Source organism: Aquila chrysaetos, chromosome 3 (assembly GCF_900496995.4).
Source record: "Aquila chrysaetos chrysaetos chromosome 3, bAquChr1.4, whole genome shotgun sequence".
In the NCBI taxonomy this organism is placed as follows: domain Eukaryota; kingdom Metazoa; phylum Chordata; class Aves; order Accipitriformes; family Accipitridae; genus Aquila; species Aquila chrysaetos.
Genome location: NC_044006.1, coordinates 63265138 through 63278347, shown reverse-complemented (window position 1 = coordinate 63278347; position 13210 = coordinate 63265138). Strand labels below are relative to the sequence as shown.

At 45.9% G+C, this 13210-nt stretch overlaps 1 protein-coding gene across 4 annotated transcripts in view; it reads left to right on the top strand.

Annotated features, from left to right (window-relative positions):
* Window positions 1-7272: 7272 nt before the first annotated feature.
* Window positions 7273-13210, top strand: part of NRP1 (neuropilin 1) — a 116730-nt gene continuing 110792 nt past the window's right edge. For 2 of the 4 annotated variants that reach the window (XM_030009748.2, XM_030009746.2), the window contains exons 1-3: window positions 7273-7423; window positions 7626-8123; window positions 11393-11567. In XM_030009748.2, coding sequence (XP_029865608.1) covers window positions 8057-8123; window positions 11393-11567 — 242 coding nt within the window. In that variant the 5' untranslated portion in view covers window positions 7273-7423; window positions 7626-8056. The remainder of the gene's footprint in view (window positions 7424-7625; window positions 8124-11392; window positions 11568-13210) is intronic. The other 2 variants (XM_041122402.1, XM_041122401.1) reach the window with 1 other exon arrangement.

The following is a 13210-nucleotide window of genomic DNA, read 5'->3' as shown; positions in this document are numbered from 1 at the left end:
GAAAAAGGAGGCACTGTCATGTTTATAAATTCTGCAATGGTGACAAAGAAGCTTCAACATAGTAAAGCCAAGGGAGCAGTTGAGAACAAAAAAGCAATGTCTCTGGATAGATTTAGAAAAACATTGAATTTAAAATTTTTTTTCACAGCAAACAAGATGTTCTCTGGCAAATGATATGAATCCTTTGTCAAGGCTGTCCAGATGGCCTTTGCGAATAAAATACTGCACACAGCAGTGACATACTTGTTGGACAGATAACTTACAGATTTGGAAACAGCCTGTTGGAGAGCTTCTTCATTAAACTAATAATGTTTCTGGTTATTTAGTTACAAGAAGCCAAGGGCCTGGTGACAATTTTACAAAACACAAAGTTTTAGCTGTTATGACAACCTGGACAACTGTGTTTCTCCTCATGACAACCTGTCTAAATTATATAAAATCATGAACCCACAATGAAAAATAGATTCCAGAAAGGTCTCTAAGGAATGTAAAACCATACCTGGGAGATGACAAGAAATCTAATACAATGATTCTGTTACCTTTTTCATGAAATAAGATTGAGAATATTGTGAGACATGTTGAAAACTGCTTTGATTATCGCTTAGAAGCTTCTTTACGAAACATTTTTTTTTTCCACAAAGTAGTAAAAATTATTAAATCAACTTTCCTCAAAACAGGATTTCTTCAGTTGACTTTGATGGCAACTAAATGGTCCCAATACAGGTAAAAATGCAGTCGAAAAGACAGGAGGGAGAAAAAAGACAAACACAAGAAATTTCCAAGAATGGTGAGGCCTTTTAAAACATAATTTCCTATTCAGTCAGTCCTTGTTTAGGCCCTCTTTTACTTTCTTTTTCTTTTTCTTTTGCTAGTTATATACCAAGGAGTCTACCAGTCCAATTTTCTATGACCCCCATTGGGTTTCTCTGACATCCCTCTACTGCACCCTACAAATTCAGTTTTTAAATAATTGCACACCCATATTCCATAGCCAAAATGTCTTGCTGTTTTAACTGCACCTTCTTGATAAAGTAACAAAACAAAATATTACTCTGCATTTTTTTTCAGAGCAATTTTAAGAGACGCAACATTTCAGAGCAATTTTTCTGCAGACATAGCAATAAGGAAAAAATACTGAAAGAAACCAACATTCTGAAAATGAATCCATTAGATCAGACCAGTTATATTTCTCGCTTTCCACTTTCAAGTCCTGGTATGAAATAAAATTTACCTATGTAGAGCCTAAGATCTCCTTGCAGATCTCAGTCCATATTCTTAAGGTGCAAATCCAACAACAGCAGACATATAAACTAATTATATTTAATTTATTTGAATAATACTCCTACCATTATATGTAATCACCTGAATAAATATCTGTGTGTTAGGGGTTGCTTCCATCTCGTCCAATGAAGCTAACTCACTGGAGGTAATCCATTGCCTAAGAGTTAATCCCTCTGAATACAATTCCCTGAAATTCTAGTTAATCCACTATAGTCTACAAATGGGTTCTCCATTTCATGTATAACATCAAAGTATGACAATGTAAATGTTCTCTAGTTAATAAATAACCCAAACAAGCATTTAGCTGAAAAGCCATTTAACATCAGCTGTAATAAGTGACAAAGAAAATTATGATAGAGAACATCTCTTGAAGAAGATGAGAGACGACTGAGAAAGGGAATCTGATCTGTAATGAATGCAGCCCCACTGCTTGTTTACAGTGATTGCTGCATTGTAGCGAAAGGGGGTGCATGACAACCATGCAGTGTGGCTGTGACAGCTTCCATTTCCCTAATAACATCGCACCCTTCCTAGTATTATTCTATCAGATGTAACACGTATAAAGTAGTGCATATAATTTTCAATAATATGATATAATCATATGGCCCTTTACAGATGAATAGATTACATGAGCAGGACACTAATTTTCCAGCCAAAAATAGAGCAAGACAAGAAATACAAAGATACATCTAACACTATTTTCACCTACTTCTTAATGATTATAGACCTTCAGTCCGGCAAAGCCTTAATTTGAAAGGAACTGCTATTTCGGCTTTTTTGTAGCAGTTATCTTAGTGTAAACACAGGCATTGATATACCCATTGTGCAACCAAATGGAAACAAATGAAGCTGATAAAAACAAGTTTATAATCTAAGGGTCCATTATCATCATACAGGGCCTGCTTTTCTCCTTTGAAGTCAGTGGGATTTTGTCATTGCCATCAATGGAAATATAATAAGATTCTTAGTCCATATGGGTGGATTTGCCATGTGTTACTTCATTCACTTCAGAAACAGCTACTTCAGAACCCCTTGAGATCATCAGGCATTATTATTAAGGACACTATCGTAAATCATATGCTGTATATGTCCCCACTTCCTATTTCAGATAAAAATCAGATTACACTGAGAATATACAAATATTACTGAAGAAAAGGAGTGGGGCACTCTGCAAGAACATGGTGACCATGCTTAGATTTTAGCAGCTGTAGCAGTGCCAGCAGAAGAGGAATTAGGCCTAGGAGAGACCTGATGAGCTTGTTGTCAAATTGGAAATGGGAGTAGAGTGATATATGTGATGATTTGCCTTTGACACAGATGAAAACATTTGACTTTTGATAATCAGATAATCAGCTAATAAAGCCTTGGGCTGTGCTAATTTGTTGGAGTGGAATGTGTTTAGACAGGATGATGAACGTGTTTTGATAAGACATTTGTGAAATGGCACAGTTGTGATTCCAAGGAGTTTGGTAAGATATTTGTAAAGTCACTCTAACCCTAACAATGTAGTCAGTGTGGAGATGATGTAAATGCAAATGAATCTGATCTCTAACCAATGGAGTATAGGATCTGAGTGTATTTTGCAATACATGGCCATATGTAAATTTAAATATTGTATAAATCAGATGGCATGGTTTATAAAAATACATGTATTTGCAGTGGTTCTTGGAGAAGTGTAAGGCGTGCAGTGAAAGAAGGATCATTTAGATGCATGTGGCTGCGTGTGGAAAAGAGGTGTAACGTGAGAGGACAGGGTAAAAAAGCATTGGGTGTGAGAGACTGAGTAGGAGGATAAAAGATGTAAGAGATAAAAGGGTTGAGAAAGAAGAGATATAGACAAGGGAAAATGTATGTCTGATCTTAAAGATAAGGGTAAATAGCTTTGGTTCAGTACAGTAAGCAACAGGAAGCCAAGCAGTCATTTGTATGGCCAAAGCAACAGGAGAGGAGATGACACAGAAGCCTGATTTTGGAGAGATTATTGGGGAAGATAAGTGAAAGAAAAGGAAAACATTAGAGAGAAGGTTATAAGTAAGCAGCAGACTATATATGAAGATATTAGTAGGTACTAGTCATAAAATAAATATATTCCTATTCTCCACTAAATATTGGTAGGAAGTCTCCATTTTCAGGCATTTAATATTATGAATGGGTTTAATTTGTTGTGTTTCTTTTTCAAAATAATACCAAATAAAGATGTCTTCAGCCATGGATTAATCATTTGCCAAACTTAGTTTTTAATTAAATGCATTACTGTGCTATATGAGTGCATAAAGGAGTAAACATCAAAGTTGCTCTGTTCTGCTATTGTTAAAATGGGAAAATTGTTTTTTCCTTTGGAATTTTAAGTTTTATATTACATGATTTAGCCCAAGGCAAATATTTTTTATGGCTGAATTATAAAGTTCTTGAGAAACAGGTTTATAACAGAAGTGCAGACAATCTTCAAAAAAGCATTATAAACACCAAGTCAAATTATGAAGCAAAGATGGGCCTGAACCCAAACCCCAAAGCTAGCCACTCCATTAACTTTTACAGACACTGGATTCAGATTCAGCCTTTGTAACACTAACTCATCCTTGCCATAAAATCCCATTACTGATGTGAAAATGGAGAGCTGAACAAATGTGTAAGCAGTTGCAGGATCAGGACCTAAAATACCATGACTAAAATGTGAGAAGTGGATTATAAAAAGAGACTTCTGAATGTTTCATTTGATGCCAGTTTATATTCAAGATGATTAAAGATTAAACATTTTCAGATAAATATATGTAAACCAAGGATAGAATGTCTTCACTCATCATTTCAGGGCAATTCATACATGGAAGAAACCTGTGCCTATATCTATGAACTAGAGAGAAAAAGATGGCTAGAAAAACTAGACTAATGCTATCCACATTATGATAGGAAAGGACATTAATGTACAAGACTCTGCTATATTTCCTAGGCCTTGAGAATTCAACAGCAAAAAAAATGTCCCAGTGTGAAATCCAAAATGCCCACGGAGTGCTGAGGAAGGGCAGAAATCCTCTTCCATGGGCCACGTTTAGCCACAACAGAGGCCATTCCTGTTCAGCTGTCTTTACAGCCTAGTGCACATCTCTCTCTGTGCAAGAGGAGGAAGCACAGATGTTTGAGATACGAGCATGCTGAAATAAACCGTGGTATATGGATTAGTGGTTACAAGGTAGGCTGAGGTGATAAAAGCAACCTTCGTCATTAGTCTTACAATTTATCACATTGTACCATCTTCACTGATGTACATGTTCTGTCTGCATTTAAGTGTTTAATTTTTCTTTCAGAGAATGGAATTTATTTAAAATACACTTGCTACTAACACACTGTGCCTGCATCTGTGGAAAGTGACTTGTTAATCTGATAGGAAAACAAATGGAAAAAATACCATAGGTTGGTTGGTTGGTTGGTTGGTTTGGAGCATCTTTACAGCATACAACTGGGAATGAGTATTCCCTCTCTGCAGATTCGTAGAAATTACCTGACGGACAATGCTAATGCCAAAGCAAGAGAGCCATCATTGCCATGCACTAAGTGTAATTTTTGATATACATGCTCTCTGGGTATCTGCTTACTACTTTTTACTTACAGAATTAATGTTGGCTTCTGAGACTGAGTTTTTAAAACAAACATGTATGTATACACTTCTGCAACCCCCCAGTAAGCTACTATCAGCAGGTAATTTCTGTTTTCAAAAATAGATGTACTTTATTTTAAAACCTATATCGTCTCTCAGTCAGTCGCAGACTACGATGTGCCTCAGGACAGAACCAATTTATCTCAAGGACTGTCCAGCAGCATGAGAGTTTTAATAACCAGAAAGCACTGTTAACTCTCCCCTTCCCCCTTGTTCTGGGAACTTCTCTAAAAGAAAAAAATAAAGGGGGCTTAATGTCCTACCCATAAAATATACATCCCAATCAATCAAGGAAATGCATAAGTATTGCATATACATATTGCAGACGGGGAAATGAGACTGGACCCAATAACTCAGTCTGACTAGTTCCAGCCTGCCTGGTTTCCAGCCTGCCTGCAGACATGGGCACGGGCAGGAGCAGGGGCAAGGGCAGGGGCAGGGGCAGGGGCAGAAGCTAAGGAAGGAAAGAATGAAGTGTACAGAGAGCATAACAGGATCAAACTGCACTTTAGTGCATGATATTACAGAACTGCAATCACGGAAGAGAAGGGGAATGTCTGGCAAAAACTCAGAAAGTAGTGATGAGAGAGTGTGCAGCATGAAACCAGCAGACAGATTTCCTACGGACTTAATCTCCAGGCTTCAGCTGACCTTAAAGTCGGGGCTTCAAAAGGGCAGCAAAGGAGAGTGAGAGTGGAAGGCTTAAACTCGGGGCTGGAGACAAAGGGATGGAGGAGGCTGAATCTGTGTATGATTTCTGAACACAGATGTAACACATTTGTAGTTAATCTGTGTGGCTACAGACTTACAACTATGTTTGAAAACTATTTCAAACATAGTTACACCTTCAGAGTGGACAGGGTTTTACTGCTGCAGCTGCACTTGGAGGATGACCCTGCCCCCAGCAAAGCCCAACTCTTTTCCCTCCGCATCCTTCACAAAGACTCCTTGTGGAGTAGGTCCTCTAACAGGTCTTTTTCCTGATGAAGCATTAACAGAATTTGCCTGGGCTGTGCACCAGTATCAAACTGTTTTCAAACTCTGCTCTGGGAGATGAGAGTGGCTGACATCCACCGTTGGCCGCAGGTCATTTTCCTAGCACAGACCCATCTTTGGGGACCATTTAACACTGTGTTTCAGCTTTCAGCCTTAGAGCTCTTCCTCTAACCCCTACCCCAGCGACTGGATTGCCTCCACACAGGGGGAGCTCAAAGCACTCCACATAAAAGAAGCAGTTGGGTTCAGCTAGGTAATCACCCCCCGGGTGCAGGGACAGCCTGTAAGGCAGGGCAACGGGGCAAGGAAGGGACAGGCCCCATAGCTGGTGAGCACCAGACCGTGCAGCCAAAGCAGCAGGATTCAGAGCCCACTATGTCCCCGCTTTGTGCATGTCCCCTGGTGCCAGCTGGGGGAGGGGATCGCTCAGAAGGAGACACACACTCCCCAGTGGGGATTTCATGCCGCATAGCCTCCGCGGGGAGCAGAGCCGGCCCCGGGGGACCCCAGCAGCTCCTCAGACCCTCAGGAGGCTTCATGAGAGACAGACAGACTGGGGGGGGGGCAAAGCCACAAGGGAAGCCGAGAGAGGCGGGAATGACAACCAGGGTGGGCGAAAAGGGAGGTGGGAAGACAGTCGGGAGGGAGAGGGTTCAGAAAGGTGCCCCAGAGATGCAGAAATGCAAAGGGGACAAGGGCGGTGGGTCCGGGTGAGCCTGCCACCTGGGGGTCCCTCCACGGGGGTCCTCACAGCTCACCCCACAGCAGCGCAGCCAGCAGCCCCTAGGATCACAGGGGATAGTGGTGTCCTACTGGGGGACAGCAGGGACGCCGACAGACACGCGTGGGGTGGGTGCTTGGCTGCACACTCGCACGAAACAAAAAAGGGGGTCGGGGGGTCGGGGGGGAAGCTGGCAGAGGGGGAGGCCCGGGAGGGGACGGGGCAGGGTGCCCGCGGGGCGTGGGTCACGGCGGAGGGAGCGGGCCAGGAGGTGGGCAGGGGTACGGGTGTCTGCGTGTGGGGCCGGGGCGATGGGGGTGGCCGGGCCGGGCTGCGCGGGGCCGCGCAGGAGCCCGCGGGGGCGGCGGGGCGCAGGTGGGTGCCTCCGCCCGGATCGGCTCTACCTGCCGCGGCGGGGGGAGGCCGCCTCTCGTCCCCCCCCCCCCCCTCCGCGTCCCCCCGAGCCAGCCCCCGCCCCGGCTGTGCGCCACGGCCGGGGCTCGCCGTGTTTGTTTGTTGGTTCTTCCGCGCTGCCGATGTCTTGGGGGGCTGAGGAGGAGGAGGAGGAGGAGGAGGAGGAGGAGGAGGGCGGGGAGGGGGAGGGGACTGGGGCTTGGGAGACGGCGGCTCCTCGGCCTCTCTTATTGCCGCTGAGTTGCGCTCCTCTTCCTCAGGCTGCGAGCAGGAGCCGCCCGGGCGCTTCTCCCTTCCCCGGCCGGCCGGGAGTCCCTGCGGCGGCAGTGCGCTCGCTCGCCCGCCTCCCGCCGGGGCAGGTGAGTGCGGGGCGCCGGGCACCGCCGGGCACCGCCGCCCCGGCCGGGCAGTGCCGGGCATCGCCGCCCCGGGGCTGCCGGTCCCGCGGGAGCCGAGCCGCGGGAGAGCGGGGCAGGCGGGGGGGGACGCAGTTTGGCAAACTCCAGCGCCCGGCTGGTCCCCGCTCACGGCCGCTTTCCCTTCCTTCTCTCCTCTCCGCAGAGCACCCCCGCCCCGTCTCCCGGAGCCCGCCCCGGCAGAGCGCTCCAGAGGTGCCAGCAGCCGCCAGGATTTTTGTCTGTCTTGTTTGTGTGTTTGTTGGGTTTTGTTTTTGTTTTTCTTTTTCTTTTTCTTTTTTTCCCCTCGTTTTCATTTGGCTTTCTAGTCTTGCTGGGAATGGCAGGGGCAGCGGCGCCTGGAGAAGGAACAAGTGTGGGGAAAGGGAGAGGGAGCCGGAGCTAAATGACAGGATGCGGGCGACTTGAGGCACAGAAAGAAGCCAGCTTCCCTCTGCCCCCGGGACTGCCCTTGCGGACCGCGCTTTCTGCTCCTGACTCCGGCCGGAGGATTTAAGACCTAGGAAGAGTTGTGCTTGGAGGGCGTTTATTTTTTTTTTTTTTTTTTTTCTCCTTTCCCTGCTGTCGGAAGGGAAAATGGATTGGGGACTTCTCCTGCACTGTGCAGCCCTCACCTTCACCCTCGCCAGGGCTCTGCGAAGCGGTGAGTGTCACGGGGGACGTCGGGTCTCGGCCTGGGCAGGCAGCCGCGGGGCTGGGCTCCGGGGCTGCCAGAGCGGGGGGGGACGATGGGGCCGGCACGGACCTGAGCCCGGCCGGGGGGAACTTTCTGCCGGAGGAGGGAGGCGGCGCGGTCCTCGCCCGAGGCTCGCCCGCCCCGGCATTGCCTTCCGACTTTATTCTCTGCTCTCTTGGGTTGTTGTATAAAGCAGGCTGCTCGTTCTCACTAGATCAGGACAGCCAATTATCTTAATAGTGTTTCCTGCCATAGGCAATTAAATAACTCTTGCCTTCGATATCTGAAAGATAATGAACACTTTAAAGGAAAGGTTTTCTCCCCCCCCCCCCTTCTTTTTCCAAAGCGTAAGACTTCAGATTATCGTGCCTTTTAGTAGCTGTGTGTGTACCTGCGAGTAGTCTTCAAACGGAGAGCCCATTAGACTACCCCTTTCCCCAGTCTGCAGTTTACGTGCAACTTACACAGTGCCAAGAGAGAAGCTGAGCTTTTCTGTGAAGGCTCAAGACTCCCTTCCAAGACAGAAATCCCGTAACAACTGACTGATGTAGCTAGTCTACTATCAGGCAGCCCTTGAAAATACAACTAATTAAAAGCAGCGTGCTCCTCCTTCCCCGAACAATGCCAGAGCACCGTGAATATTTCACTGCATGATGCATTTTTAAAGACGGTCTAATTGTGGGACTGCTTGACGATTAGCTCTTGCACACGAAACGGCTCGTGCGAGTTCTACTTTCCCGACAAATCCTGAGCAATTATTATTAACTAATTATCAAATATTTACTTTTGCCTGACTGGGTTTTCAATCAAAGTAATTAAAAGAAGAGAGCACCCTCCACTTACACTGGTATATTGTTTTAATAAGGGACCACAAGTGGAGTGTCATGGAAGAGAGAGTATTAAAATCGCCTGTTTTATGATGGAAGTTAATCTCTTTCCCAATATGTTTTGAGGAAGCTGCTTAATTTAATCAGGATGAGCTGCCTCCTCCAGTGCTGTGGTGTAGGAGCAAAGGCGTTAGAGGCGTGCACCAAACCCGGCTTGGGGATGCTGAGAGGTGCACTTTGCTCATCCCCCCAGCCCAGGTGAGGGGCGCAGGCAGCTGCCTCCCTGGCTCCCACATAAACCAGGACTGCCTCTAGTCCTGCACCCTCTGAGGGGCGGAAGGAGGGCACCCGGTGCTCTTGTTGATCATTTCTCCCCATTAAAATAAGGGAGTAGAGTGGGTTGCTGGGCCACAAGCTGTTAATGTGGTGGCCCTGCTGGAGTCACCAAGGCCATTAACCTCCTCTGTAACCTACCAGACCTACTAATGCCACCTTCACCTACGTGCAGTACTAGTGTCCGCTAAATTAATTCATTAACCTTATTTAGAGCTAATGGTCCAAAGTCATTAGAAACTGCTCTTCTTAATCAAGTGTGAGAGAGATTGCACAGAGCCAGGGAGTCTAGCAGACCGCATTATCTTATTACACTGTCACTTTCCCAGAAGTCGCAGATTAAGGAGTGCTGGTGGTAGTGAGTCCACCTCAGCGTCCTCTGAAGTGACTCTGTCAAGTGACTAGAAGCAGCACTGCTTTATTTCAGGCATTTAACAGATGCCAGACTCTGCCATGTTATTTGCAGGGCTGGAGTGGGCTTAATGAGACAGGATCACTTTCCGAGTGTGCTTACACGAGGAGGAAAAGGCAAGATTCCCTGAGAGCCCCAGACAGTGAATTAGCAAGATCACCAGTGACAGCTTTTGAGCTTTGAGCTGCAACGCCTTTTGTTCTGGTCAGAGGAAAACAGCCTGTTTTGCAAAGGCAAAGCAGAAATAAATAATAAGATAGCCTTTCCCAGCAACATGCTTAGCAGTATTTGGGTTTTAACCATACACCTGAGTACATCTCGTCCCCTTCCCTCTTAATTTATGGCAAATAATTTCTATAAAGAGTGTAGCTTTATGCATTTTTGATGTGCGCTTCCTCATTCATTTCCATTTGACCTGTTTTTCCTACAATAAAATCCCCTACATTTATAAATTCATGCTGAGAGCAAGGAATGCCATTTTGCTTTCACAGGCAATGTATTAGATACAGCACTGCAGCCTGTATACACCATTATTGGGATATAGTGATACACAGTCTTGCTTTTTAATGTGGACATTCTTCCTGTCTGTAGTTTACTGTCATATTTTATTGCTCAAAATTAAACAATCAATGTGTGGAGAAAGTTTTTCCTCCCTGAAGGTCTATAGAAAGAAATCCATAGTAGTAAAAAAGTGATAACACAAACCTGCACTGGACAGTGAAGTGAGTGACTGTGTAGGTTGGAGTTCTTGTCCCTTTTTATTTTTCCTATAAACTTTAAAATGTAACCCTGACAATACTGGCCAAAGGAGCAAGTTGCAGCATACCACATTTCACAGTCACACTTGGTGATTCTGGAAACTTTTGCAACTATTTTGCTATTAGAAATAAATCTTTGTTGTTGTAGGGGGGAGGAAGGGATGGAGGGAAGAGGAAAGGATGTTGTTCTGCTCCATTACTTTGATGCAGTCTCCAAGCATGAGCAAACTTCCTTGAAGGAATAAATAGTGGATGATTTCTGCTTCACTAAAACCACTTTGTTCTCTGCTACCCTGGGTTTGAAGAGCACAGATAGTTTCAACCTGCCTAGATTTATGGACTGATAAAACAAAGGGAGGGTCTGCTGCGAATGAGCTTGGATCCACCAAGACAATCCCAGTGGTCAGTGACACAGACCAGGCTTATCCCATAGCTGGGCAGGGGGTCAAATGGCATCCTTTTAGCTCTTCTCCCAGCTTTCCTTAAAACTTCATACTTAAGAAGATTATACTTTTTGGAGATAATTGTGTCTCAGACACCCTTCTGAGCCAACATTAACACTGTTGTGAGGATGCAAGGTTTTAACACTGTAAGGGGCACTGTTTGCTCGGGGCAGGGGGGCTTCTTGAAAGGGTACTGTTTGGAAATGGGGTACCTTCTGCCTCCTGTCCAACTGCTGGACTTACGGATGGGCACGCAGAGGCAGGCCTCTTCCCTCCTGTAAAATGTAGCAGAAATGCCTTTGTGTTAAAGGCATAAGGATGCAGCAAAAGTTTGCCTGAAGAAGGCTGCGAACCACCCCCCGCCAGCATTCCCACGGCGGTCGGCTGGTTCGCTGCTGCGGGCTGAATCCGGGTGCTTGCCGGGGGGAACTGAGAAAAGCCGACGTGTTTGCTTCCCCTGCAGATAAATGCGGCGACACGATCAAAATTTTAAGCCCCGGGTACCTCACCTCTCCCGGCTACCCGCAGTCCTACCACCCCAGCCAAAAATGCGAGTGGCTGATCCAGGCTCCGGAGCCCTACCAGCGGATCATGATCAACTTCAACCCCCACTTCGACCTGGAGGACCGCGACTGCAAGTAAGTGCGGCCGCCGCGCTCCGGAGCGCCACGGCGCCACCTGCCGGCCCGCCGCCGCCGCCGCCCCGCGCCCGCGGATCCCCCGCCGCGCTGGGCCCCGCGGGGCGCCGCGCCGCGCCCGGGGCCGGCCCCCCCCGTCGCTGCCAAGGGGCTGCGGCCGGTGTTTGCTGTGGCAAGACGCAGGAGGCGCTCAGCGGAGCATCCTTCGGGGCGGGGGGACGCCAACTTTGGGGGCTTTATAAAGTATACTTGAATTCTCCCTGCCTGATGGGGCACGCAGGTGGATGACGGTGCTGATGCGCGTTACGGGGGCCCGATTAGGGCGAGGCACCGCTGCGTGTTTGTTGGCCTGCTTGCTTGTTTGAGTAAGTCTTTGGAGTTTTAAAAAATAGTCCCCTTTCATTTTATCCCCACAGCTACAAACAGCCTACGGCAGAAACAGGCAATTTATAAATTGCCAAATCCTCTTAACGCAGTTAGTCTGGCATTTACTCTCACCCGTTAAGGGGCAGCGGACTGCAGGACTGACAGTCGTATTTCCCCCTTCTCCATTTGCTGCTGATTTATAGCCAGTAGCTCTTCTTTTCCCTCCTGCTCTACAGTAGTGCCCTGAGCAGAGGAAGGGGATAGCTGAGGCTCCCTTTGCTCCCCTGTGCTTGCATTCCCTTTGACCATCTACTTACAAGAGTGGGAAGGCGAGTCAGAGCCTCCCAGAAGCTGTTCTCCACTTTTCCCCAAATCTGTAAACCACATAGCTTGCACAAGGCAACACAAGGTCGGATCATTCTCTTCTTCAACATGCCCTCTAAGTTCAGCTTACTTCTTTCATGAAGAAAGTGATTTGTTTCATTTAACTTCATTTGTTTCATTTTAGTGATTCATTATTTTAAAATTTCTTGAGTATCATGGCTTTTTCATCCCCTTATGACAATTGCAAGAGGGAGTTATTTTTCATCAGTGCTACCAGTCAAGGTTTCCTCTGCATGTCAGAAAGAGATTAAACTCAATAACCATTGGTGTTTGGCATGTCATGGGAGTAGTCGAGATTTTACAGGATTTGGTCCTGTAAAATGATGTTCAGCATCGTCAGGAGTGGTTGTAACAGACCAAGAGGTTAGAGTGCTGGACTTAGAGAAAGAGAGCAATTGTACTCGAGCACTTAATTTTTACCATGCACATATTTGTTCCTATTATTTAATAAATTGATTACTTAGATCACAATTATTGATTTCCCTTAAAATGAAGTTCTTTAATGATGCAGTGTGGTGCTTAGCTGCTTTTTCGTTGTTTTTTTTTATAACCTCTTATACATCAGCATTTCTGTACCATAGTTGAGTGATAATGCAGGAAAACCCTATGCTCATAAAACTAAACCATTTCTTCGTTAAAATGAGTTTTTACTGTGGTGTTAGAGCTGCAGCTCATATTCATGCCATATGCTCACACGCTGACTTCCCATTCTTTAATTTTTAATTTGTTGTACTCAGGCAATTATTCACTTCCCTGTGTCTTCTTGATACAGGTTTTGCTTTCGTTCTGTGGGACAGTGCTAATGCTTTAAAATGTTTGTCTGTCTCTCTTTGTCTCTTACATAAAGATTAGGAAATTAAATCAAGCATATTTCAGTGTCAAATCCTTTTTGC